This window comes from Macaca nemestrina, chromosome 13 (genome assembly GCF_043159975.1).
Source record: "Macaca nemestrina isolate mMacNem1 chromosome 13, mMacNem.hap1, whole genome shotgun sequence".
NCBI lineage: Eukaryota > Metazoa > Chordata > Mammalia > Primates > Cercopithecidae > Macaca > Macaca nemestrina.
Window position 1 is genome coordinate 65,345,892 of NC_092137.1, and position 27,919 is coordinate 65,373,810.

Here is a 27,919-nt window from a genome sequence, read left to right on the forward strand (position 1 = left end):
CTGAGGTCGGAGCTCCAAAAACGAGGGACGACAGCAGCTGAAGAAGTCCCGGCTTCCCATAGGCCAAGACGAAGTAGGGGGCGGGCTCATCTTGCAGAAGCGTCCACGTATTGGTCGAGCCCCGGACTGAGGGTTGAGATTGGCTGCGCGACACTGCCGAACGCTCTCCCGCGGAGGGAGAAGGGGCGGGAAGAAGGGTGTGGTCACCGCGTCCGAAGGGCGTGGTTGGCGCTCGGTCCCGCCCTTCGCGTTTCGGGCTGCGGTTGGAGGGCCGCGGTTGCAGTCAGGGCCCCCAGCTTGGGGCCACCGCATGGGGCTGCTGAGGCCGTTCCGGACGTGCGAAGCGTTCGCGGTGCGGTAGGTAGGCAGCGTCCCGCGCTCTGGTGCTTGTGTCCGGGGTGCCCGCGGCACTGGGGGCGGTGGCCGGGGCTAGATCCGCGCGCGCAGCCCGGCCCCCTCCGCCCCTTCCCTTCGGTGCCTGCGGGGCCCTTGCGGTGCGGGCCGTCTGGCCTTGCGTCCCCGCCGGCAAGGGCACAAAGGCTCCCTGGGGGCGGGGGCGCCTCGTGCCTTCGCCTCCATTTTGCGGGAGGAACGGCGTGTGTTGTGGCGGCCGAGGGGTCGGGGCCGAGGCGGGCGGCTGGGCTTGGGAGTGCCCGGGCGCGGCGAGGGAGCGCGCGAGTCCGCGCATCTGGTGGCGGAGCAGCTGCGCTGCTGGTCGGCCTGGGCCCCTGGGGAGGTCACTTTCCCTCAGGCCTCTGCCGAGCGTGGGCTGTTTACCCAGCTACCCAGTCGGGACTAGTGCAGCGCGGGCCTTTCCCTCTCGAAAGATGGAGACCAGTGATGTCTTCTTATCACCGTGGATGCTGCAGCGCCCAGATGCGGAGCGAAAAAATCTAGATGTCTCTTTTTTTTTTTGCCTCGGAGAGCTACCCTTTCTAACTGTCATCACTAGAACAGTTCTCAGCAGCCTGGGGACGAATGTCCAAAACCTTTTCCAGCCCTTGATGATTAGTAGTTTGGGTTTAGTGTATTGTTTGTAACAAAAATGAGCGGAAACCTGCCAGGGCAGATTGGACCTCACTGGGAATTCATCAGGACCACGAAGGGAGGTAGCATTTGTAAATAATCTAACAGTCCTCAGATCTAGGGTATGGAGAATGTTGTGTTAAAGTGCGTGACAAAGGGTGTTGGGTCAGTTTGCTTTGGGTTTAGTTGAAAGATCTAGAAGTCACCACTTTTTACTTTGTTCACTCCATTCCCCTTTCCCACCCTCTGTTGAGTCAATTCTGGCCCACTTAGAAAACAAAACAACAACAACAACAAAAAACAAGGAATTCAGTTTAAGCTCTTTTGCAAAGCTTTCGAAGGCACTTACTCACCCTGCGACTGATAACTCCTCCCTGTTCAGGGCTACCTTCTCCGACCTCTATTTTTACACATCACACTGTATTGCGGTTTCCCCAGCCCCTAGCACAATGCTTGGAACATAAAAGGCACTCAATGATGGAAGGAAGCCAAAAGGAAACAAAGTCAGCATGGTAGCCCAAAGGTGACACAACAGAAATATTTATTTAACTTCTTGAGCCAGTTATTCTTACAGGTTAGGAAGGCAGCTAAGCTCAGGCTTTCTAAGTCAAACAGACTTTAGCTCTGCCATGTTACTAACTCTGATTAAGTTTGTTTGTTTGTTTGTTTTAATGGTGATGGGGTTCTTGCCATGTTGTCCAGGCTGGTCTTAAACTCCTAGGCTCAAGCAATCCTCCTGCCTCTGCCTCCCAGAGTGCTGGGATTACAGGCATGTCATTAAGTTATTTAACTTCTCTGTGTCTTGGTTTCCTCATCCTGAAAATGGGAATAGTAATAGTACCTATGTGATGGGTTATGAGGATTAAATAAGATATTAATGTAAAGTGCCTACCATAGTTCCTGGCACAAAGAAAATGATCTGTAGCTGTTAGCTGTTAGCAGTTGTTAGGAGAAAAATAAATGGATACTTGAATACACTCACTAATATGAAATATCTGTATAGTACTTGACCTTTCAGGATCTCTCTGCTTTTTGGTCCTTATCCGATCCCTTTTTTTGAGACAGGGTCTGACTCCATCACCCAGGCTGGAGTGCAGTGTCATGATCTCAACTCACTGTGACCTCAGCCTCCTGGAGTCAAGAGTCCCTCTCACCTCAGCCTCCCAAGTAGCTGGGATCACAGGTGCACATCACCACGCCCAGCTAATTTTCTATTTTGTTGTAGAGATGATGTCTCTCTATGTTGCCCAGGCTGGTTTGAACTCCTGGGCTCAAGCGATTACAGGCATGAGCCACGGTGCCTGGCCCGTTATCTGATGGCGGATTTTTTTCTTTTTTTGAGAGGGAGTTTCACTCTTCTTGGCCAGGCTGGAGTGCGGTGGCACAATCTCAGCTCACTGCAACCTCCTCCTCCCGAGTTCGAGCAGTTCTCCTGCCTCAGCCTGCCAAGTAGCTGGGGTTACAGGCGCCCACCACCATGTCCCGCTAATTTTTGTATTTTTTGTAGAGACAGGGTTTCGCCATGTTGACCAGCCTGGTCTTGAACCCCTGACCTCAGGTGATCCGCCCACCTCAGCCGCCCAAAGTGCTGGAATTACAGGCATGAGCCACCGTGCCCAGCCTGATGGCTGATTTTTAAACATCTCTTTAGCCTTTGCTGATTCTCTTTCCACAGTGAAAGTATTCCATAGAATATTATTTGTTTATGTGTCTGGAGTCTCACCACCAGCTAAAGATTGATTCGGTGCCAAATAGCAGTTTGGCCAAGAGTTACAGTTGTACCTGATACACTCTTAATGGGGTCTGGTACCTGAAATGGTCATGTAAAATCAGAGGAGCCAAATAGATTGGGGCCTCGTATGGCTGACAGAAAATCTTTACATGGTTGATCCATCCAGATAGAAGCAGAGCTTATGGAGGTGGACTCTCCTTATAACTTAAATTTGTTCTCATGAAGAAACTACTGTCTTTAATGTTGTTCACAAACATTGTGAAAAGCCCAAGAAGTGTTCCTGTTGGCTTTAGACCTGTCTGCCAGCTAGAGGTGTCAGATACAACCCTTGGGGGACACTGCGTCACTTCCAGGTTTTCCTGTACCACTTTCTGGTTACAGGAAACAGGTTAAGTTGCACATTTCCTTGTAGCTGTAAGCTCCCTTGGCATACCAGTTTATCTTAAATTATTTCCAGTTTCCAGAACAAATACCTTTCCCCTTCTCACCTGTAACTGGCACAAGAGAATTTCAGATCTGTGATTCTGTTTTTAACATAGCCACCGTGAATCTCAAATTCTTTCTAGGGAATATTATTATTTCTGAGGACTCCCTTCCAGCTGTGGTATTCTATAATTAGCCATTAAAAACCTGCCACAAGGTGTAAGCCTTTTCTAATGTCCTTTTGCAGAGGCCTTGAAGACAAGGACCGTAAATTTTCTTGTGTGTAACTGGCATATAGGCACCCAAGGAATGGTTTTAAAGCTATTTTAGTTGTTCCTTTTCAGGGTGCTGAAACAGCCTTACTTACCAACCCAGTGCTTCTGAAACATTGTGCTTACCAAGTTATCTGGAGATACTGCTAAACTGCAGGTTCTCATTCCAAGGTTCTGGGGTAGGACCTGAGAATCTGCATTCCCTACAAGCTCTGAGGTAATGCAGATGCTGCTGGTGCTGGATCACACTTTTATAGTGAAGTACTAACCCGAGTATCTACATTTGCTTTGTAGAAGTATTGGGTAAATGGGTTTTATTTTCTTATGGTATTGGAATAAAATCTTGGCTTTAGAAGCTTTTTTCTTTTTTTTTTTTTTTTTTTTTTTTTTTTTTTTTTTTGAGACGGAGTCTTGCTCTGTAGCCCGGGCTGGAGTGCAGTGGCCAGATCTCAGCTCACTGCAAGCTCCGCCTCCCGGGTTTACGCCATTCTCCTGCCTCAGCCTCCGGAGTAGCTGGGACTACAGGCGCCCGCCACCTCGCCCAGCTAGTTTTTTGTATTTTTAGTAGAGACGGGGTTTCACGGTGTTAGCCAGGATGGTCTCGATCTCCTGACCTCGTGATCCGCCCGTCTCGGCCTCCCAAAGCGCTGGGATTACAGGCTTGAGCCACCGCGCCCGGCCTTAGGAGCTTTTTTCTATTTTTTGTTTTAACAATTTCTCTATCTTGTTCAAAAAAAAACTATTCGAGGAATTGTTCCAAGATACTTTGATATAACAAGATTTTTAATAAAAGCAATTGAGGCACATGGAGTGAAAAAAAAAAAAAAATAGGAGAAAGTCAAGGGAGAGATTAGCACAAAAAGGCAAGTACCTCTCTGTCCTATGCATTTTACTCAAGTGAGATTGTGTATTTGGCCCTGAGCTTTGTAGCAGCCAAAGCAGAGGGAAATTTTTTTTTATCAGTTTTGCCAGTACTTACAAAGTGAAAATGTCTGCTGAGTGGAGACAGCTGTTTTTGTTATTGAGGCCAGAGAATTCTCCCATGGGTTCTCCAAAGAGAATGCTATGGTACAGTGAGTGGCATTCTAAATAGTATCTCTTGAGAGAATCGGTAAGATTCTTCTCAGTCTTCATACATGTAGCCTGATGACCTCACAAAAAAAGTGTCAAGACCGGGCACCGTGGCCCATGCCTGTTATCCCAGCACTTTGGGAGGTCAAGGAGGGAGGATGGCTTGAGTTCAGGAGTTTGAGACCAGCCTGGGCAGCATAGCGAGGCCTTGTCTCTTACAAAAATAATAAATGGAAAAATAAAAACTGTCAGTATAGTTAAAGCAGTGGTCTGTGGAAATGCACCCATGTGGTCCAGGTACAGCCTCTTCTGACAGTGATTTTTCTTATAAGGAAGGTGTTTTTCTGCTTTGCTCTTTGGTGGGAAAAAAGGTGCAGTTGATTGACATATTCAAACCTCGGCATCCTTGTACATTGAGCTTTGTTACACACAGACACTCTGCTGACTGCTGAGGAGGCCAGAGAACTTGGAGTTGAGGGGAGGAGTAACTGGGACTCAGTCAAGCTCCTTGTAGATGTGACTTACATTTCTTTAAAGGCTATCTAGGCTGGGCGCAGTGGCTCACGCCTGTAATCCCAACATTTTGGGAGGCCGAGGAAGGAGGATCACATGAGGTCAGGAGTTCGAGACCAGCCTGGCCAACATGGTGAAACCCTGTCTCTACTAAAAATACAAAAATTAGCCAGGCGTGGTGGTGGGTGCCTGTAATCCCAACTACTCAGGAGACTGAGGCAGGAGAATTGCTTGAACCTAGGAGGTAGAGGGTCCAGTGAGATAGTGCCACTGCACTCTAGCCTGGGCAACAAAGCAAGACTCCATCGCAAATTTAAAAAAAAAAAAAAAAAAGCCATCTGAAGACTTTGCCCTGTAAGTGAGAAGACTGGCCTTGCTGGGAGGCTGTCTGGTGGCCCTGGTCAGTCAGCCAACAGATAAGTGAGTGAGAAGGTGAGGGAACAGACAGCCAAGCAGCCTGGCCCACATCCCTCCCTACCACATTGATCTAGAGGGACCCACTGGCTCCTCCTAGGCCCTTGGGAGACTCCTTCTGTTCTTTTGACTCTAAGCAAAACTTCCAGAAGCAGCCCTGGGAAGAAAAGAACGGGCTCGTGGTGCCTGAGGATCCTGGGGATGGCCTTGGCCCATGGCCAAGCCACAGCACACACAGTTTACCCTCTGTAGCTTTGAGTCTTTTCTTCATTTTCACTTTACTTTGGTTTTATCTGCAGAGAAGGGGTACAAAGTGCTCAGAGTGACCTACCTCACAGTGGAAGACAAGGCTGGTATGGGGGACTGTGGGGCTCCAGGGGGACTTCTCGGCAGGGCAGGAGCAGGTGGAAATGGCAGTTGCTCTTTGCTGCTGGCCTCCCAGTCTCAGACCTCCAGCCACAGTTTTTCTGGCACCCACACCACCCTGAAGCAGGCCTCAGTCACCTCTTGTGACTGGCCCCTTTGTTGGCTTCCGCTACGTGTCTTTACCTCCTTTTCTGCTGCCTCCCACGCCACTTGGCCTCTGCCTTTAAGCTCCTTTATTCCATAAATCTAGTTCCCCTGGAGTTCTTCCAGCAACCTCTGCTGGGTCCTGCCTTCTGTTTCCTTGTGGACAGTTTCATGTTATTGGAGAAAGAGCAGCATGGATAGCCTCTTTGTCTAGTTCTGTGGGCAGGTTCTGCCACTGTGTGTTCATAGCAATTATCAATTATACCTGTGGCCTCCTGTGAAAACAAGTGTCGAGGTTTTGACCCTGAACTCATAGGGCTTGCTCAGTCTGACAACACCTGGCCTCTGTAGCTGGCACAGGTGACTGTGCGCTCAGGTACAGAGACAAGCCCTTGCCAGGACAGAGCTCCCAGGGCAAAGTTGGTATAATTAGATTGTTCTAAAAGGAGCTCACGACTTAAAAGAGTTCTGGCCATGCGTGGTAGCTCCCGCCTGTAATCCCAACACTGTGGGAGGCCAAGGCCGGCGGGTCATTTGAGGTGAGGAGTTCAAGACTAGCCTGGCCAACATGGTGAAACCCCGTATCTACTAAAAATAGAAAAATTAGCAGGGCATGGTGGCATGTGCCTGTAGTCCCAGCTGCTTGGGAGGCTAAGCCAGGAGAATTGCTTGAACCCACGAGGCAGAGGTTGCAGTGAGCCAAGGTCTCACTGCTGCACTCCAGCCTAGGCGACAGAGTGAGAGTCCATCTACAAAAAAAAAAAAAAGAGGCCAGGCATGGTGGCTCATATCTGTGAACCCAGCACCTTGGGAGGCCTAGGCGGGTGGATTGCCTGAGCTCAGGAGTTCGAGACGAGCCCTGGCAACATGTCGAAACCCTGTCCGTACTAAAGATACAAAAAATGAGCCAGGCATGGTGGTGCATGCCTGTAATCCCAGCGATTCAGGAGGCTGAGGCACGAGAATCCCTTGAACCTGGGAAGCAGAGGTTGCAGTAAGCTGCAATTGTGCCACTGCACTACAGCCTGGGCGACAGAGCGAGACTCTAGCTCAAAAAAAAAAAAAAAAAAAAGGTCCTGCGGGAGGTCTTTTTTTGTTCAAAGGCTTGCTCTCTAGTTGATCATTCATCTGTTTGAGGGGTTTAGTCAAGAGCAAGAGCAGAGCCTCGCCCCTCCCACAGTTCCCAGTCCTCCTCTCTCCATCCTGGACAGAAGTGAGTGGGAGGAAGCCCGGCAGCTGTGACAGGAGTGTCCTAGGGTGATGCAGCATATACCAAGAAGGGTCAGATGTCCAGGCTTAGAGTTTGTGTTACCACATGCATGATTTGTGGGCGTATTTTTACTGTAGGGTGAGAGTAAGCCAAGCCTACATCACTCCTAATTATATCTGGTGGATCATACAGCCTCTTCAGGTTCTGGAAACTAGAGTTTTAATAGCGAAGTCCAGATGGTCCCTAGAATATCCTGAAGCTTATGTGCCTTGTCTCTTGGTTTGGACAAAGGACAAGGCAGTTCTGGTGTGTACAGACCTTTCTCAGAGGAGAGGGTTGAGTTCATTGTGCTCTGATGCCTCCTGTCATTCAGTCCAACCTCCTGGCACTTTCTTCATTTGGGAGGAGACTGGGGCCTGTGCCCCATCATGGAGCTACTAGCCTCCAGAACACTGTAAAATGTGTGATCCGAGAACAGGAGGCCCCACATTAGGAGATTGTTTAAAGCTGATGACCTGGGAGACATTGTGGGTCCAACACAACAAGTGCTGTTCACCAGTCTGAGAAGGATAAGCTGTCTCTTATTAAAAGTTCCAAACCGGGCCGGGCGCGGTGGCTCAAGCCTGTAATCCCAGCACTTTGGGAGGCCGAGACAGGCGGATCATGAGGTCAGAAGATCGAGACCATCTTGGCTAACATGGTGAAACCCCGTCTCTACTAAAAAATACAAAAAAAAAACTAGCCAGGCGAGGTGGCGGGCGCCTGTAGTCCCAGCTACTCGGGAGGCTGAGGCAGGAGAATGGCGTAAACCCGGGAGGCGGAGCTTGCAGTGAGCTGAGATCCGGCCACTGCACTCCAGCCTGGGCGACAGAGCGAGACTCCGTCTCAAAAAAAAAAAAAAAAAGAGTTCCAAACCGAATCTGTCCCCTCCATCCCTACCTCAGAGGGTTAGAAGTAATGATATGTAAAATCTTTAATCTATGGAAATGAAGACCAGACCTTGCAGTGTTAACGGATGGCCACCTGGCAGATGCAGACAGAGTTGAGTCCTAGGAATCCAAAACTTGTGCGTTTATCATAGCCTGGGCCAGTGTTTTCTTCAGCATGATTGCTGTTTTAAAAGTGGTTTGTCTTCAGTCATTAATTCAGGAAGTTTTCCCCGATTATATTTATCCCAACTGATTTCTCCCTTTCGTTGCATTTTGGTAACATTTCATAGACAGTTTTGAATGCATTATAGATTAGTTTTCATTTTTTTTCACACGTGTCTGTCTTGGTTCTCATAATAAACTTGTATAGTACAGGGGGAAAAGCATGATTTGTCAGGCAGATTAATAAAATTAGGAAGGGACTATTTATCCAGTCCGAGAGAGTAACTACCTTCATTCCGTCGTTATAGACGCACCATTTCCATGAGCATCATTGAATTTCAGACCTTCTTACCTGGTTGCTGAAGGGGCTTTGGCCACACCACTAACCTAGTTTAGGTTTGTGTGTATCCTTGTAAGTTACTTAGGGATGTCAAATGAATAGTTTGTAATAGCTCACCACTCCCCATCTCTCCAGGATAAATAGATACCTCCTTTTTTTTGAATAATGAGGTCCAGACAAGATAAATAAAAACTACATCATCAAAACAAAGGGATAATTTGTTTGCACCCCTCCTTTGCCCCACCATCATCTTATTCCAGCACCCTGTCTCAAGACCGCACCCTTTAGTGAGGGGTGTGGGGATCTCTGGCCATTGAGAGTTTTTAGAAATGGAGCAAGAAGTAGCATTTGGGAATTATGGGCTATACCCGGCCTTCACTCTGTTTTTTCCAGCTCAAGGGCTCAGCGTGTTCCCCTAGTTGTGAAAACACACCTTGCCTGTAAACATCTTCATGTGCAGTTTCTTAAAGAGCCACCAGGTGAGGATGTGGCTCCATAAGATCTCTGTCGCAGCAAGACTTGTCACTCTTCTCATTGTCCCTCCACCAGTCTTCTCCCTCTTCTGCTTTGTGGCTTAACTGTTTGATCACTTATTCCCCACTTGGTTCATAAACAGCTTGGGCTCTGGAGTTGGGCAGTCCTGGACTTGTCTTGCTCAGATCCTTCATTTCCCCATCTGTGACATGAGGATTAAAGACCCTGGCTCCCGTGGGAACTGGCCCTCACATGTGCTGGTGGAGTGTAGAGTGATACCACTCAGCAGAGGGCCACTCGGCAGTGTGTGCCAAAAGCATGCCCGTGGGCACCCCTCGCCTCAGCAGCTCTACTTCTGCAATTTGTGCTAAGGATGTGCCAGCACGTATGTGTGTGCATAGTGACTCATCATAGCATTGTTTGGACTAGCAAAAAGGACTAGAAATAACCCAGATGTCCACTAATAAGGGATTGGTGAAATAAACTAGTGCATCCTTGCACCAGAATATAGCACTGGGCAGTAATGAAAAGGAAAGAGGAAGCTCTCTGTGTACAATAAGTCCTCACTTGATGTCATCAGTAGGTTTTTGGAAACCGTGACTCTGTCACTTGAAAGGACATATGAAGAAACCAATTTTACCATAGTCTAATTGATATAAATAAGAGTTAAGCTCCTATGGCATATTTCTGGTTATGAAAGCATCATCAAACTTCTAAATAAACTGTAAAGCACTTCTAAATTAAATATTGAAATAAATGTGAGCTGTACATACATTTATGAAAGATGAATAAAAACAAGTAAGATGAGCCAGGCGTGGTGGCTCATGCCTGTAATCCCTGCACTTTGGGAGGCCAACTAGGGCGGATCATTTGAGGTCAGGAGTTCCAGATCAGCCTGGCCATCATGGTGAAACCCCATCTCTACTAAAAATACAAAAATTAGTCAGGCATGGTGGTGAGTGTCTGTAGTCCCAGCTACTCAGAAGGCTGAGGCAGGAGAATGGCTTGAAGCCAGGGGACAGAGGTTGCAGTGAGCCAAGATCGCGCCACTGCACTTCAGCCTGGGTGACAAACCGAGACTTCATCTTTAAAAAAAAAAAAAAAACAAGGTTATGATTTACCTGCTTACTCAAATGGGTTCAAGGTCGCAGGTGGCTGGAGCCTGTCCCAGCAGCTGAGGGTGTAAGGAGGGAACCAGTCATGGGCAGGACGTCATCCCATGGCAGGGCGCACTCACTCATATACCACCAACTCAGACCAGGACCATGTAGTCAGCCCCATTCACCTAAGTATATATTTTTGGGATGTGGAAGGAAACCTGAGTATCCAGATAAACTGGATATCATCCAAGCAGACATGGGGAGAATGTGTACACTCCATACAGACAATGACCTCAGCCAGGAATCAGGGTTTCTTCTCATCAGTGATATAATGAGAAGACATTGGACCGACTGGGCAGTGTGGCTCATGCCTGTAATCCCAGCACTTTGGGAGGCTGAGGCGGGTGGATCACAAGGTCAGAAGTTCAAGACCAGCCTGGCCAAGATGGTGAAACCCCATCTCTACTAAAAATAGAAAAATTAGCCAGGTGTGGTGGCGGGCGCCTGTAATCCCAGCTACTCGGGAGGCTGAGGCAAGAGAATTGCTTGAACCCAGGAGGCAGAGGTTGCAGTGAGCCGAGATTGCACCACTGCACACCAGCCTGGGAGACAGAGCGAGACTCGAGGTCTCAAAAAAAAGATATTGGACCAAGTGATGTTACTGAAGGACCTGCTGTATTGCTTAGGAATGATCCCCTAGACGTTTTTTGTAGAGAAAAGAAAAGCAACGTTCTGAATAGTATGACCCATACAGTTTGCTACTTTTATATTTTAAAAAAGTGAGGGAAGGATAAGCCTGGTGCAGTGGTTCATGCCTGTAATCCCAGCACTTTGGGAGGTGGGTGGATATCCTGAGGTCAGAAGTTCAAGACCAGCCTGGCTAACATGGTGAAACCCTGTCTCTGCTAAAAATACAAAAAAATTAGCCAGGCATGGTGGCACACGCCTGTAGTCCCAGCTACCGGGAGGCTGAGGTAGGAGAATCGCTTGAATCCGGGAGGTGGAGGTTGCAGTGAGCCAAGATCACGCCACTGAACTCTAGCCTGGGTGACAGAGCAAGACTCAGTCTCCAGGAAAAAAAAAAAAAGGGAGGGAAGGATGAAATAGTATTTGCATCAGGAAACAAGAGTCATACACAAAACTAGTGAGGCTGGTTCCCTGTTTTTGTGGGAGTATCTAGTAGTAAATATTTTGTTTGATTTATATTTTAAAATGTGCTGCTTTTTCTCCTGTTTGGCTCCTTTGTCCTTCCTTGTAAGGTGGCCTGTTACACTGATTCTGTTGATGCCTCCCCATGACACTAATGACAATAGCCAACACTTAGTGTCCATACCATGCCAGGCACTGTCATAGATGCTCTGCCTGCCCTGGCTCATTTTAGCAAAGGAATGGGGGACGAGGGCGGAGAGAGACTTATATCTATTGTGCATTTTACATTTGAGCTGTATATTACCACTCAAAAATAATTGTTTTTCTGATTAGTTCCTGCCCCACCTGGTGGTTGTGGGAATTAGACGAGAGTCCATGCGAAGGGCATGCTCTCCTCCATGGTCACCTCTGAATCAGGCTGGAGCCTGGCATTCTCCATCAGGCAGGGTAGGGAAGGGGCCTCTTGGATCCCAGTGCGATGAGGCCTCAGTGTGTGCAGTGCCCATCTAGGTGGTATTTCCCAGTGTGCGAGCTAAGTAGGATGAGCCTGCAGCCACAGCCACTCCCGCCTTTGCAGGCTGTCCACCAGCATCTCCTCTTACCATCTCTTTGCTTCCTGTCTGAGGAAACAAGGCCATTTCTGCCCACACTTAAGCTTTGAGATTGACCCAGTGCACTCCAGGTAGCTGCCGACATCCTGGGCATTCACGGTTCCGTCACCTCCCCTTCCATGTCCTCCCAGCGTTAGTCTTCCTCCTGTTGGCCTTTTGGCCCCCTGCCCCATCCCGCCAGGGCTCCCAGCACCAGCTCTTGCTGGCATGCTTAGGCTGAGGGTGGTGTCCCTCTGTTGTTCCTGAACCTCTTTGTATTGGAATGGTCCTGTTTGCAGATTCAGCTCCCAAATCATCATCCTTCCCTGAGTGCTCTGCCTATGCTCCCTTGCCTACTTGCCTGCCACCTGGCTCTCACTCTCATGTGCATACATGCCGTGTTACACTTACCCTACCACTGTTAGCCACCAGCTTTCCACAGCTTCCCTCCGTCATCAGGTGCAGCATAACCCAGGCCAGCCTGAGGAGAGTTGCTGATCTTTCTCTTTGGTCACTGGCCATCCTTGGAACAAGAAGCCCTTACCTGTTCCACAGCCTGGATGTGGTTTCTGTGCTTTGAGAGGGTTGTAGCCTGGGCAACATGGTGAAACCCCGTCTCTACAAAAAATGCAAAAATTAGCCAGGCGTGGTGACCTGTGCCTTTAGTCCCAGCTACTCAGGAGGCTGAGGTGGGAGGATCATCTGAGCCCGGGGAGGTCGAGGCTGCAGTGAGCTGAGATCACACCACTGCACTCTAGCCTGGGTAACAGAGTAAGACCCTGTCTCAAAAAAAAGAAAAAAGAGGGTCCTGCCTCCTCTGCCAGGCAGAGCCAAGCATCTTGGGGGGCATTCTTCCAGTGCCCAGCTGAGGCCTGGGCATGGCCTGACTTGCTGTTCTCTAGGATAGAACAGTCAGAGCCAGGCTTGAGTTGCTTGCTGAGGGGACTGTTAGGACAACAGAACCACTGTGGGCCTGTGCACAGGAAGGGTCCCACCAGGACTCTTTTCCAGTGGGGTTGGGCTAAAAGGGCAAAAAGGTGACTTAGGCAGGACCCCAGCCTTGATTGGACTTTGGACCTGTGTTGACCCTCCTGGGTGTCTGCTGGTGGGGATGGCACCATCCACTATGAAAGCAGAGGGGAAAATGGTGTGCTTCTGTGTCCCCTTTGGAAAGGTCTGGGGCCAGGGAAAAGCCGGAACTCAGTGCTCCTCTGAGGAAGTAGTCATCATTTGTATCCTTTTTCCTTTGGCCAAAAATATGTTTGCCTTAATTGTTAAAAAACAAGGCTTCCTGAACACAGATGCAGAAGATTTATATTTTTCTCTCCCCTCCCCTGTTTTGTAGGAAGCTGAAGTCTTCAGCAGAACCCTGACCTAGGTAGGGAGTCTCAATGGCCCTGGGTGAAGAAAAGGCAGAAGCGGAAGCATCTGAAGACACAAAGGCCCAGTCTTATGGGAGAGGGAACTGCGGGGAGCGGGAACTGGACCCCCCAGGGCCTGTGAGTGGGGAACAGCCCCCACACCTGGACGCTGAGGGAGGGCTCATCTCCCCTGTATGGGGGGCAGAAGGGATACCTGCCCCTGCTTGCTGGATTGGGACTGACCCTGGCGGCCTCTCTAGAGCCCACCAGCCACAGGCCAGTGATGCCAGCAGAGAACCCGTAGCTGAGAGGTCTGAGCCTGCACTCGGTGGCCTGCCTCCTACCACCATGGGGTCTGGAGACCTTCTGCTCTCTGGGGAAAGCCAGGTAGGTACTAAGGCAAGACTGTAGGTGGACCCGTTGCTGTCCTTTGGGAGTTTGTTCTAGGATTTCCTCACCATCTCGCATCCTTTCCTGGCCACTGTGCAGGGTGAGGAATTAGAGGGGCCTGAGTATGATGATTTCTGTTTTGTGGGTTCAGCTGGAGAGCTGGGCCTCAGGACCAGCCGGGGGGGACTGTCCACGGTATCTCCTGTTCCTCAAGAGTGACTGGTGACTTTTTGAGGACCAGGGATTGTATGGCCAAGAGGCTGTGGCCCAGAGGTGTAGGCCAGGGGAATTCTGGCAAGGGGAGCCCTGTACTGTTTCTGACTTGGTGATCTAAAGGCTTTAGGGGTACCCTGAAGAGACTTGGGAAAGGTGTGTCCAGGGCTTTGGGTTCCTGGGGCCTCTGAACTAAATCCTCTTCAGACCCAAAGGACATGTCAGAACCTTGGAGCCCTGTAGTAGGCAGCACTGTCCCTGGTGAAGGAGAATTCTTTGGGCTTCTCTGACTGCCAGGCAGCTTCTCCTAGTGGGAGTCACATGGGGCAGGGAATCCTACAGGTTCTGTGACTGCAGGCAAATCACCAGATCTTTTAGGCCCTCAGCATCATTGGGAGGTGACCTGAATGATCTGTTCTGCCCAGCTCTTACATTCTTTTCTGTTCTGCTTGCCAAGGCCTTTCCTGGGAATGGCTTTGATCTTCTCGGTGTCATTGTAGCCTTGGCTGCTGCACGGTCCCCTTGTGGAGCTGCATCCTGTGAGGAGGTTCTGAGAGGGACTGGGAGAGAACAGAGGCTGGGCCCCACCTGCCTGGGAGCAAGGGGCGGTGGGAGGCTCTGGCACCTGTGAGTCAGAGATTCAGTGAGGCAGGAAGCGAATAATAAACAGACACAGAAATGGCCTTTCACGAGGATGAGTCTGGTGCATATTATTAGAATTCCTGTTGTTTGTTAAGCTCTTATCATGTGCTTTGCACACATGGGTGTATTTAATCCTTACCTTCTGAGGAGCTGGTGCCATGAGGGGAGGAGAGTGAGGCTCGAAGTCACACATTTGGAAGGTGGCAAAGTCAGGGGCTGGCCTCAGGTTTGTCTAGCTCCAAAACCCATGTTTGGAGCAACGCTGTGCTGTCCTGCTTCCCTCGGGGTTGAGTTCTTCATCAAGCAGATAAAAATCCAGTGAAGAAGCAGAGATGAACCAGTCATTCTGCTAGTGTTCAGTTACCACTGGCTTGTGAACTGAGCAGGATGGGGCCTGGGGCGACCTCCTGGGTTTGGACGTGTCCTGTTAGCGACAGAATGACTGAGGGTTTCGTCTGCCAGGAGATGCTTCTCAGAGGTACGGGACTGTATTCCAGCTTCAGCATGACAGAGCTGTCCGAGTTCTGCTCGCTCACACCCTGGATACCGGCGGAGGAAGAACCTTGGAGGGGACTGGAGATGGGAGTCAGGTCACCTTGCTTCCCAGGCAGGCAGGGTCTCAGTGCGCCTGCTGGCCGTGCACACTGCCTGGTTCTTGCCTCAGGCAGCAGACTTTTCATTTTAAGATCTTTCCTAAATACTGTCTAGACCCGCAAGGAAACTCCTGGGTTGTCATCTAAGAAAGAAATTGGGTTTGATTTTCACCCAAGTGCTTTTTGTCCCTTTGATCATTGCAGGTAGAGAAGACCAAGCTTTCTGCCTCCGAGGAGCTCCCTCAGACTTTGAGCCTTCCCAGAACAACTGTTTGCTCAGGACATGATGCTGATACCGAAGATGATCCATCCCTAGTGGATTTGCCCCAGGCACTGGACCTCAGCCAGCAGCCTCACAGCTCAGGTCTCTCTTGCCTGTCGCAGTGGAAGACCGTGCTGAGTCCAGGTTCCGCAGCTCCTCAGCCTTCCGTCTGCAGCATCTCTGCTTCCTCCATAGGCAGCAGTCTCCAGGGTCACCAAGAGAAGGCGGAGCCTCGTGGTGGTCCTCTGGCCAAGGTCTCCTCCTCCCTGGAGCTGGTCGTCCCCCAGGAACCCTCCTCTGTGGTGGGGCTAGGACCTCGGCCCCAGTGGTCACCACAGCCTGTGTTCTCTGGGGGTGATGCTTCTGGGCTAGGCAGGAGACGCCTGTCCTTCCAGGCTGAATATTGGGCCTGTGTGCTGCCAGATTCCCTGCCTCCATCACCCGACCGCCACTCCCCTCTCTGGAACCCAAATAAAGAGTATGAAGATCTGCTTGACTATACTTACCCACTGAGGCCCAGGCCTCAGCTTCCAAAGCACCTTGATAGCCGTGTGCCGGCCGACCCTGTCCCGCAGGACTCGGGGGTAGACCTGGATAGCTTCTCTGTCTCTCCGGCAAGCACCCTCAAATCACCTACTAATGTCTCCCCCAACTGCCCAACAGTGGAGGCCACTGCCCTTCCATTTTCTGGGCCCAGAGAGCCAAGCCTTAAGCAGTGGCCCTCTGGAGTACCCCAGAAACAGGGTGGCATGGGCTTGGCATCTTGGAGCCAACTTGCATCTACCCCCAGAGCCCCAGGCAGTAGGGATGCTCCTTGGGAGCGCAGAGAGCCAGCCCTGAGGGGCGCGAAGGACCGGCTGGCTGCAGGCAAGCACCTTGATATGGGCTCTCCTCAGCTAAGGACACAGGACAGAGGGTGGCCCTTGCCCAGTCCAGAGAGGGAGAAGAGGACCAGCCAGAGTGCCCGGCGCCCTACCTGCGCAGAGTCTAGGTGGAAATCAGAAGAGGAAGTGGAAAGTGACGACGAGTATCTTGCCCTGCCCGCTCGGCTGACACAGGTTTCTAGCCTGGTTTCGTATCTAGGATCCATTTCTACCTTGGTTACCCTGCCCACTGGGGATATTAAAGGGCAGAGCCCCCTGGAAGTGTCAGACAGTGATGGGCCAGCTTCCCTCCCTTCAAGCTCCAGCCAAAGCCAGCTGCCTCCTGGAGCTGCCCTCCGAGGATCTGGGGATCCTGAGGGCCAGAACCCCTGTTTCCTGCGCTCCTTCGTCCGTGCCCAGGACTCTGCAGGGGAAGGCAGTCTGGGGAGCAGCCAGGCCCTCGGGGTCTCCTCTGGACTGCTGAAAACACGCCCCTCCTTGCCAGCTAGATTGGAGCGGTGGCCATTCTCAGACCTAGATGCTGAAGGGCAGCTTCCCAGGAAAGGAGGAGAACAGGGAAAAGAATCACTGGTGCAATGTGTGAAGGTAACGACACTCAACATTAGGAGGCTTTGTGTACAGGTGTCTTGTCTCTTCCCCCAATCCACTAACATCATAATAAAACATGTTCATGTTGACCAGGCACTTTTTATGTGCCAGGCATTGTGCTGTACCTTATCTTATTCAGTCCTCACAACTTTTACCAGGTAAGCACTGTTCTCATTTTACCTTTTGGAGAAAAGAGCAGAGAGAGGTTAGGTAACCTGCCCACTTAACAATTAGCAAGGGCTTGAGCCAGGAATCAGACCCAGGTAGACTGTTTGTAGAGGCTGAGCTCTTACTACCCTTGGCTACTTCGTAACTCAGAGGTATTCTGAACAAAAAGGGTTCCGTGCATAGGGGCCTTTAGGAAACACCGGGCTAAACAAAGGTAAGTGGCTTTCTTGACTGCAGGACTTCTCAGAGCTTCATTTGCCAAAGTGGTGTAAGTGCAAAGTTAGGGGCATTGGATGTACTGTTTTCTAGACTTTGTGGCCACTGGACCGTCTTTTGTGGACCAACTATCTTAATATCTGGAGGTATAAGGAACACTGCGTGGAACAGGGTTATCGGTGTCAGGCATCTGAATTTGAAACATGGCACGGCTGTCTTTGGAGTGTCGGCTCAGTCTCTCTGAGTTTGCTTGTTTGTAAAATGTGGAGCCCTGGCTTCTTGGGATGTTGTGTGCATTAAATAATTCATGTTGAGGGCTTTGGTGCATTCCCAGACCCGTGTTGAAGGTTCGGGAATGTGCCTGTCCAGGAACATGTCCTAGCGCTTGAGAAGGACTTTCACCTTCCAGGGAGGTGACGTGATTATTTTGTGAGGTAGGTAGGACATGTTATCATGGACCGTTCTTTACCGATAAAAGATTGAGATGCCATGAGGTGAAGTTGTTCTTGGGTATAGCTTCAGGTTAGTCATGATTTTAGTCATTTATTTTGCATTCACTTTTCCAGAGAAACATGGACGTATCTGGCTCCAAGATGCTGATTCTAGTTAGTAATGGTGCTGATCCAATAATTGGTTTCCATGGCAGGCACACCTTTTCTGGGCTGCTCCATTCCCACCTGCAAGGCTGGGTTTTCTCATCCTGTCATTTTTGGTGTCACACCAGGCTGTGGTTTTCATTGCTCTGGCAGAGGGAGGTCTAGAGTCGTGGAGTGGGGACAGGTGAGCAAGGAGAAGAGAGGAGACTAAAGGTGCAGTCTGTCTCCAAGTCCTCCTGATATTTTTAGCCTTTTGATAACATGAATGGCTGTTCGATCAGTAACACCATATGTCCTTTTATTTGTCTCTGCAGACATTTTGCTGTCAACTGGAAGAGCTGATCCGCTGGCTGTATAATGTTGCAGATGTTACTGACCACGGGACTGCAGCCAGGTCCAATCTTACAAGTCTCAAGTCTTCTCTGCAACTTTACCGGGTAATATACGGTCCTGGCTCTGGCTTATTCCCTCACAAGAGTGGTGACTAAATTACTCGATTACAAAGTAAAATCTCAAATAACCAATGTCTCGTATGTTATAGCTCAGTTGACTATTATACCTGAAATCTAATTAGAGCTTCACATTCTTAAAGCGGAACGCTTTGTAAAATACATGAATTATTTCCCAGGCCAAATAGAGCTTGAAGATACAATATATTTATCTCAAATCAAAAATGCTTTAGGTATTGGGCTGGCAGGTGCAGTGGGACAAGTCTCTTATCCCAGCTACTCTGGAAGCTGAGGCAGGAAGATTGCTTGGGCCCAGGAGTTCAAGTAAAGCCTGAGCAACATAGCAAGACCCGCCCCCCCCATCTCAAAAAAAGTTTTTTCTTAATTAAAAGTAAAAACAAAAATACTTTAGGGTGATTTGCAATATAATTTTCCAAATGTCTCAGGGATTATAAGGACAGACTTGCACTATTATGACGCCTCTAGTTATGTGTGGCTATTGAAGTTAAAGACTCCGATTTTTTTATTTGCACTAGCCACATTCTGTGTGCTCAACCGTCACATTTGTCCAGTGGCTACCACGTTAAACAGTGCAGATATAGAATACTTCCATCATCACATAAAGTCCTATTGGACTGCACCGCTATTTAAAGATCTGAGCTGAAATTGTACTGACTCCAGAATCTACAATAGGGCATTTTGATGGTATTTAAACAGAAATCTAGGCCAGGCACCTTGGCTTACACTGTTAATCCCAGCACTTTGGGATGCTGAGGCTGGAGGATCACTTGAGCCCAGGAGTTCCAGACCAGCCTGGGCAATATAGCGAGACCTCATCTCTACAAAAAAAAAAAAAAATATATATATATATAAAAATTAGCCGAGTGTGGTGGCATGCACTAGCAGGAGGATGACTGGAACCCGGCAGGCAGAGGCTGCAGTGAGCCAAGGCCACACCACTGCACTGCAGCTTGGGCCACAGACTGAGACCGTCTCAAAAAACAAACAAAAACTCTGACTTCAGTTTGTGTGTGTGTATGTATTTGGGTTTGGTTTTAGTTTTCTTGTTTCTTTATCATTAAGATTTTGTTATTTTGAAAATACTAATGTGGATTTTTGTTAACTTGGTCCTAGATTTAGGATGACTGCATCCCAGTTTGTGCCTGTTGTTCTGGCATAATAATAGGTGCCCTTTCAGTCTCAGAAGTGTCCTGAATTGGAGGATAAATTATATAGTTGTCATCCCTAAATCTAACGTTAACCTTGGCTGAACATCCTGCCTTCTAGCATATGTGGTTGGCTGCACCTTTCTAATCTCTTCATGAAGCAGCAGAGGGATATCCATGGTCTGAGCCTGAGGCTAGTCTGGAAGGAGTTTTCTAAAACAATTCTTTGAATTCCTACAACCTTATAACCTGACCATATCTTCAGCAGCAGAGGGCGTGATTTACATGTGCATGGGCCAGGGCTGAGCTGACTCTGGGCCTTCCTGGGACCGTACTCCAGCTAGAGGGAGGGAGCGGGTTTGTTTTCCAGCTTCGGGCCAACTAAAGTTTAGGGAGGAGCCTGGCTTGACCTGGGCAGGGTGGGCCAGCTGCTCCACCCTGGTGGGAATACTGTTTCCTGCAGTGTGGAGAGGTTGCTTTGAGTTCCTCACTTTGAGGAACTCCACAATGAGTTCCTCTCCACACTGCAGGAAATAGCATTCCCACTAGGGTGGAGTGAGCTTGAGGAAGGAGAGAAAGGCTGGCTCCAGGGGAGTCAGACTCCACGTGCAGACTCCACATGCATGCACACAGCTGTGCAGGGCCCAGGACCAGTACCACTACAGGGAGAGGAAGCTGCCTTGGTAGACCTAGGTTAGTGGCCTTTCCTGGCTTGTCAGAGCAGGGGCAAACAGAATAATTCCATCCCTCCATCTTATCCCTCTTCCCAGCCTTCTGTCCCTCAGCTTCCAAGCTAGACAGAAACAACCAGCTTGCTTTGTAGGTAGAGCTGAGATTTGAGCTGGGAGTCACTCCTGCAGGTCAGTGAGGCATAGGCCTCTTGTGTCACCCATACAGCTGTCACAAAGGGGGACTGTATTGCCAGCCCCTTCCCCGCACAGAATTGTGCATGGCTCATGCGTAGGTATGTGCTACCTTGACTCCTGCTTGGATTAAGACCTAGTATAAGTGAGCGTGTGTGTGTGTATGTGTGTGTGTGTGTGTTCACATATTTTAACTGTGACTCATTTTCTCATATACTTGTATTTCGTCTTAACACGGGGGTTGCAGCAGCACATAAACCACACTAGCAGAGAATAAAATAATAAGTATAGGTATCAGGGTAAAGGAAAACTAAAGACAGTAAAATAGTAAATCCAAGGGTAAAACTATCACTTCAAAATGGTAAAACGCCAAGTTCTGGCTGGGCCCGGTGGCTCATACCTGTAATCCCAGTACTTTGGGAGACTGAGGCAGGTGGATTGCTTGAGTTCAGGGGTTTGAGACCAGCCTGGGCAAAATAGTGAGACCCTGTCTCTATTTCTGTTAAAAATTTAAAAATTTATAAAAATCAGTCAGCAGGTTCTACACCCTGTACTAAAGGTGGTCATGGATTTGACTTTACTTTTTTTTTTCTCTTTTTTTTTTTTTTGAGACAGAGTCTCTCCCTTATTGCCCAGGCTGGAGTGCAATGGCATGATCTCGGCTCACCGCAACCTCCAGGTTCAAGCGATTCTCCTGCCTCAGCCTCCCGAGTAGCTGGGATTATAGGCATGCACCACCACACCCGGCTAATTTTTGTATTTTTAGTAGAGACGAGGTTTCTCTATGTTGGTCAGGGTGGTCTTGAACTCCCGACCTCAGGTGATCCGCCCGCCTTGGCCTCCCAGAGTGCTGGGATTACAGGTGTGAGTCACTGCACCTGGCCAACTTTACACTTCTTAACTGCTAAAGGAACATCAAGAACACCAGCTTGGTAGCCAAGAGGGGAAATCAAATGAGTTGCTTGGGAAACTCACAGCTTCCCAGATGTTGAGGTAGTTACCCTTGTGGTGTGCATAGAGCGAGAACATGGAGGGAGGACCAGAGGTAGAGGCAGTGGCTCTCTGCAGTCAGTTTAATGGCAGATCTCTTGTGGTCCATTAGAATGAAATAAATTCTGAGACTCCCATAGCCCTGAATTAAAAGAGAACCCCATGAGGTGAGGGCGTTGGAAGAAGACCCTAACTCCAAGCTGTGAGCCAGCCTCTGTCAGGGAAGATGCTTCTGAAGTCAAACTAAACAGGAAAAACTACTGACTCTATTTACCTGGGTTCAAAGAAGCTGAAGTTAAACTGTTGCACTGTTACTTGGGGAATTCTGCAGACCTAGTGGGGTGACTCTTCCACATTAGAGGGGAATAAGGCTACCCTGCATGCTGTGCTTTTCAAATAACTTTTACAAAACAATAGTAACGATGCTTCTTCCTTTTCTTCTTCTGGTACGCCTTAAGCAATTTAAGAAAGATATCGATGAACATCAGTCTCTGACGGAGAGTGTCTTACAGAAGGGGGAGATTCTTCTTCAGTGCCTGCTGGAGAACACCCCAGGTGAGATGCTTAAGGTTTTGGATTTAGCCAGAGCTTAATCCTTGTCAGCAGCAGGCCGAGGGACCGCACTATCCCTGGTAAGGAGCCGGTACCGCAAGAGCCCCTGCCCACACCCAACTGCCTGAGATGCCCCATGCCCCACCGTCTGCCAGCTCCACGCGTCGCTGCCCATCACTGCCCCTGCACACCTGCTTAGAGGCAGTCATGGTCATAAAACCAAACTAATTAGAAATTAGGTATTGAGCCTGCAAGAATGACGCTGTCTTTTGCTTCTCTTTTTGTATTTTTCTGGTGGTAGTCTGGGTAGGAATCCTAGTTTTAATCCACCAGCCCTTAGTTTGTGGCCAGGGTATTCAGTGGGTATCCCTCCGGTTCCCCACCTTACCTAGCCCAGGTTGAATTCCTCTCTGACTATCTGCTTTGTGTCCTACTTTGGGGAAATGTTTGTTTCAGAAAAGGATTGTATTGCTCAAAAGTATCTGAGGACAGTCAGTCTGTCCTCAGGGAACAGACTGAATAAAGAACTGATGAGAGGGGACAGGGTGGCAGTAGTGTGTAAACCAAGCTTTTTTTGTTTTGTTTTGTTTTGCTTTTGAGATGGAGTTTCGCTCTCGTTTCACAGGCTGGAGTGCACTGGTGCCATCTTGGCTCATGGCAACCTCCGCCTCCCGGATTCAAGTGATTCTCCTGCCTCAGCCTCCTGAGTAGCTGGAATTATAGGCATGCGCCACCACGCCCGGCTAATTTTGTATTTTTAGTAGAGACGGGGTTTCTCCATGTTGGTCAGGCTGGGCTCGCACTCCCGATCTCAGGTGATTCGCCTCCCTCAGCTTCTTAAAGTGCTGGGATTACAGGTGTGAGCCACTGCACCCGGCCCATTTTGTAGGATGGGTTCCCCATTTAGGAAAGTGAAAATCACAGACCTCAGGCATATATCTAAGCATGCTGGTGCCAAGGATATACAGTTCTTATTGTCTTTACAGGACGAGGGCATGGGGGATGGGGATGTGATAGGGAGGATGAGCTAAGAGAATGGTAGGGTAAAGCCTTGATCTGATGGCAGCCCCTAATTTCCTGCAAGAGTGTAAATCAAATGCTGACAGAGCCTGCCTATATTATGCCTCATTTTATGTTTTTTGAGTGAGATGGGATTTATACTGGAATCCAACTGCAGAAGCAAAGCTGGGCAGGTCCCACGGACTTGAGAGGCAGTGAGGAGGCGCTTTCCTGACCAGCATGGTGGGCAGGTACCTACCATGGAGAAGCATATACAGCAGGATTTCTCAGTCTTGGTGCTTTTGCCATATTGGCCGCGTGATTTTGTGGGGGGTTGTCTTATGCATTGCAGGATGTTTAGCAGCACCCCGGCCCCACTAGATACCAGTAAATCCATTTCCCCCACAGTTGTGAAGACCCAAAATGTTTCTACACATTGCTAAGTGTACCCTGGGAAGAAAAATCTCTAGAGTTAACAGGCATCAGTGGACAGGGACCACTGAACGGTTTTCAGCAGGTAATTGATTCTCTAATGTGAATTATGTGAGCTCTTTGCAATCCCCTGCCCTTTTAAGGCCTTTATTTTGGGTCTTCTGGCATTTTCACTAGGGTTCTTAGATTTTTTGGGGGGCAGAAATTCCATGTGCAAGGCTCCTTTGCTGCATGTAAATTTACACCAGCATTTTACTGAAGCAGTTGGCACATCAGTGTTCTCCATTTAATCGCAGCCCTGTGAGGTGGACAGAGTTGTAGATTTGCCTCAGGCCACAGAAGAAGTGGCAGCCTGGCAGAGCCCCTGGGCACTGGCTTTCTGCAGCTTCCCAGCGTCTGGAGGTGCAGAGGCCTGAGCATCTCCTCTCTTCACGAAGGCCACGTGTAAAAGTAGGCCTCTAGACCGGGCGTGGTGGCTCACACCTCTAATCCCAGCACTTTGGGAGGCTGAGGTGGGCGGATCACCTGAGATCGGGAGTTCAAGACCAGCCTGACCAACATGGAGAAACCCCGTCTCTACTAAAAATACAAAATTAGCCAGGGTGGTGGCACATGTCTGTAATCCCAGTTACTTGGGAGGCCGAGGAAGGTGAATCGCTTGAACCCGGGAGGTGGAGGTTACAGTAAGCCGAGATTGCGCCGCTGCACTCCAGCCTGGGCAACGAGCTAAACTCCTTTTCAAAAAAAAAAAAAAAAAAAAATGTAGGCCTCTTAAAAGCTTCAGGTTTTTTGACCTTCACTTTAAAATCCATTTAATAATACTTTTCTGTGCTTAGTCCCACTTTGCTCTTCTCTCAAAGAGATCTAGAGGTTTTTTTACGGGCTTTGGGGTTTTCTTTGGTTTTCAGATATGTATCCAGACTCTTTCAGATTGACACATAGCCCTTCCCCATCCATCTGCTTGAAATAATCCGGAATGTGGCTCTTTCCCCCTTGAGACTTCCGTGTCTCTCTCCAGCGGGTGCAAAACTTTTCTTCCACCAGGAGCACGCTGTCAAAGTCCACAGAGCCAGCAGACAAACATGTTTATTCCAGTCCTTCCCAACTTCTTTTATTTGGCCCCAACCAAACATTCTAACAGTCTAAATAAAAGTTCAAAAGCATCCGTGCGCGGTGGCTCACCCCTGTAATCTCAACACTTTGGGAGGCCAAAGTGGGCAGATCACCTGAGGTCAGGAGTTTGAGACCAGCCTGGCCAACATGGCGAAACCCCATCTCTACTAAAAGTACAAAAATTAGCCAGGCATGGTGACGGGCACCTGTAATCCCAGCTACTCAGGAGGCTGAGGCAGGAGAATCGCTTAAACCCGGGAAGCAGAGGTTGCAGTGAGCTGAGATCATGTCACTGTATTCCAGCCTGGGTGACAAGAGTAAGACTCCATCTCAAAATAAATAAATAAATAAAAGTTAAAAAACAAAGGTCCCTGAACCAATAGAGGTTTCTGTGACATCGCACAAGAAGACTGGGCAAAGGTCTCATGAGACTGGAGGGGTTAGCCAGCTGCGGTGGCTCATGCCTGTAATCCCAGCACTTTGGGAGGCCAAGGTGGGTGGATCACCTGAGGTCAGGAGTTCGAGACCAGGCTGGCCAACATGACAAAACCCCGTCTCTACTAAAAATACAAAAATTAGCCAGACGTGGTGGTGGATGCCAGTAATTCCAACTACTCAGGAAATGAGGCAAGAGAATCGCTTGAACCTGGGAGACGGAGGTTGTAGTGAGCCAAGATCGCGCCACTGCACTCCAGCCTGGGTGACAGAGTGAGATTCCGTCTCAAAAAAAAAAACAAAAAAAAAAAAAAAAAGAGGGGAAGAACCCAGCCCAGCCACCCTTACAGCCAAGCTTTACCGTGCGCTCTGACTGCAGTCCTCTGCCACACTTCGCCAACTCTTTTTGTGGACAGCACTTTGCCCTGATGACACCGCATCGATGTGGCTTCACTAGGCAAAGATCTTGATACAGCCAGCCTGTGTTCCTTCTCCTTCCACCCGTCCAGTCAGCATTGTCTGCAGATAGGCAGCTTCCCCTTTCCTTTCCTCTACTGACAGATGTTACAGCTGTGGCAGGAAACTAGGGAGAGTATTAGCACAGCTGATAAAGGCGCAGGAAACTACGACAGCCTTTGTGCTTAACAAAAATAAATTTTTGAAAAGAGAAAAAAGCCTGCTGTGTGTGATACACTCTGACCCTAGCCCATCCCTTCCTCACATGAACAATTCTGACACTGTGGGAATGAATCTTCCTTAGCCTGCTCTCAGGTCATTTTTTTGTTTTGTTTTGTTTTGTTTTTGAGACAGAGTTTCACCCTTGTTGCCCAGGCTGGAGTACAATGGCACAATCTTGGCTCACTGCAACCTCTGCCTCCTGGGTTCAAGCGATTCTCCTGACTCAGCCTCCCGAGTAGCTGGGATTACAGGCATGCGCCACCACGCCTGGCTAATTTTGTATTTTTAGGAGAGACGGGGTTTTTTCTATGTTGGTCAGGCTGGTCTCAAACTCCCGACCTCAGGCGATCCACCCACCTTGGCCTCCCAAAGTGTTGGGATTACAGGCATGAGCCACCACGCCTGGCCAGGTCATTTTCTTTTTCAGTCTGTTCACTGGGGCCCTACAAAAAAGGGGTCTCAAGCACTCCCAAATCTATTACCAGACCACCCACGTGAAGTAACATTCCTCCCAGCCAATAGAAACTGATAGACCTGGTAGCAGGGGTAAGCATCTGAACCTTGGCATGTCGCTTTATTTCATTTAAGCCTTATGCCCAACAGGATCTGGATGTGCCCTTATAGAGACACCTGTCTTACCTCTAAAGTCAGGTAATACCAGCCATCAGAGAACCATGTCTCTGTGCCCCTCTGTAAATTATGCAATTTCAAAGTGAAGTCAGTGAATTCTTTTCTCAGCTTTAATCAGAAGTTAACAACATAGGTTCTCCAGTGCAACAGAAGTCCCTGGAGAATCCTTTTTGTAGGAATTATGTTGTAGGAATCCTTGTTATAGGCCTTTAAAAAGGCCATTCAGAAACTACTGCCAGGTCCTACTTTGTGCAAAATACTATACCCTGTATGTTCTTTTGAAAATGCTAAGGACAACACTTGCGTGGGTTTTGTTTCTAGTTTAATTTCTTTGAACCTCATTGTTAGTTTTAGAGGATGTCCTTGGGAGGATCGCAAAGCAGTCTGGTGAGCTGGAGAGCCACGCAGATCGCCTGTATGACTCTATCTTGGCCTCTGTGGACACGCTTGCTGGCTGCACCCTTATCCCTGACGAAAAGCGCATGGCGGCAATGGAGCACCCATGTGAAGGGGTTTAACCTGGTGAGTAGAGGAACTCAAGAAGAAAATTTGCCCACCAACCCTGCTATAACAGTTGGCCACTACTTAGAAGCTTGTTAAGCCAAGAACTATTATTGAAACAAATGAGATACTGGAAGAAGAAAGCCAATGTTACTAAAAAAGGAGTTGCTGGTTTTCCTATGTAATGGTAGGCTCACTGTGGTACGTTCCATTACTGTTCACCCCTGCTGCCTGCTGAGGATGAGGGTGCCTCTGTGCTGCCATTTCTGTGGCACTTTCTTCACCGTCAACCCTGCCATCCCAAGACAAGAGCAGCAAAACTTAGCTATATACCTACTTTATTTCTGCACAGGTACACTTTTCCAGTATGGGGCCATGACCTGGCCGCCCCTGTTCTGCAGGATCTTCTCCCCAGCTCATTTGGTACTCCAAGCATCTCTGACAGGACCAAGTGCCCAGAGAAACCCAGGGTTACTCATAACTTTGCACCACCACTCCCCTGCCCTGCACAAAGGGTCTCCATATATCTCCCATACCACTCCCTTCCAAGAAGGCTAGGGGGATGAAGGGGTTAAGACACCTTGGAGACTTAACAGGTAGTACAACTTTCTTTTGCTCCCTTGAGAAAGTCAAACAGAATGACAGAAAAGGAGCTAGGAGAGCACGGGTGGGTGTGTCCACCAGAGTTGCTACTGCCAATGCTTTTCATAATTCCGCAACTGGACTGTACTTTCTCTGAAACATCCTCTCCTACAACAAAATGTGTGTGGTGTTTAACTCGTAGATTTTCTAGGTGAGCACTATAGGTATGTTAAGAGCAGGGAGTCCCTGTATTTTTTAGCAGAGCAACTGTGAGAAGTCATCTTGATTCTAAAATGAATGCAGGGGACTGCTGTTGTTGTTTCTTCCTCTACAACATGCCTGTTAACAAATGCTGCCTTTTCTCTTTCAGGCATTTTCTCAGGCAGAGATGCAACCTGCCGGCCAAACACTGGTTGGTGAGGAAAAAAACCTTCAAGAAGTCCTTGCCAGAGCCATTCAACACCGAAGTCAAGGGGGAAACCTTCAATACACTAGCTTTAAAATGCCTTTCTCCTCCCTGAATGGAGGGCTGAGTTACTATTTTCATTTACAATGAATCCTTCCAAACTAAGGTTTTCCTTTTGGTGCTTCTCCACAAAGAGTGTGTAGCTTTGCAATTTTTGATAAAATAAGACGTGTTGCCTTCCCCTCTATCCCATTAAAAAAGAGCAGATAAAGCTCAAACTATTCCACCTGGTAAG

General features: G+C 48.9%; 1 protein-coding gene across 5 annotated transcripts; it reads left to right on the plus strand.

Moving 5' to 3' along the window:
• The first annotated feature begins 221 nt into the window (after nt 1-221).
• Nucleotides 222-27,906, plus strand: LOC105465155 (centrosomal protein 68). 5 transcript variants are annotated; one of them, XM_071076822.1, is made up of 8 exons: nt 222-357; nt 13,261-13,414; nt 13,537-13,663; nt 15,319-16,845; nt 18,143-18,265; nt 21,755-21,851; nt 26,484-26,657; nt 27,589-27,906. In XM_071076822.1, exons 2-7 carry the CDS (start codon nt 13,368-13,370, stop codon nt 26,651-26,653), a joined length of 2,091 nt encoding a protein of 696 aa, XP_070932923.1. In that variant the 5' UTR covers nt 222-357; nt 13,261-13,367; the 3' UTR covers nt 26,654-26,657; nt 27,589-27,906. The 5 variants fall into 5 exon arrangements, with proteins under 5 accessions (XP_070932923.1, XP_011711729.2, XP_011711732.2 ...); XM_071076823.1 differs by having other exon boundaries at nt 227-361; XM_011713427.2 differs by having other exon boundaries at nt 13,261-13,663.
• The last annotated feature ends 13 nt before the right edge of the window (nt 27,907-27,919 follow it).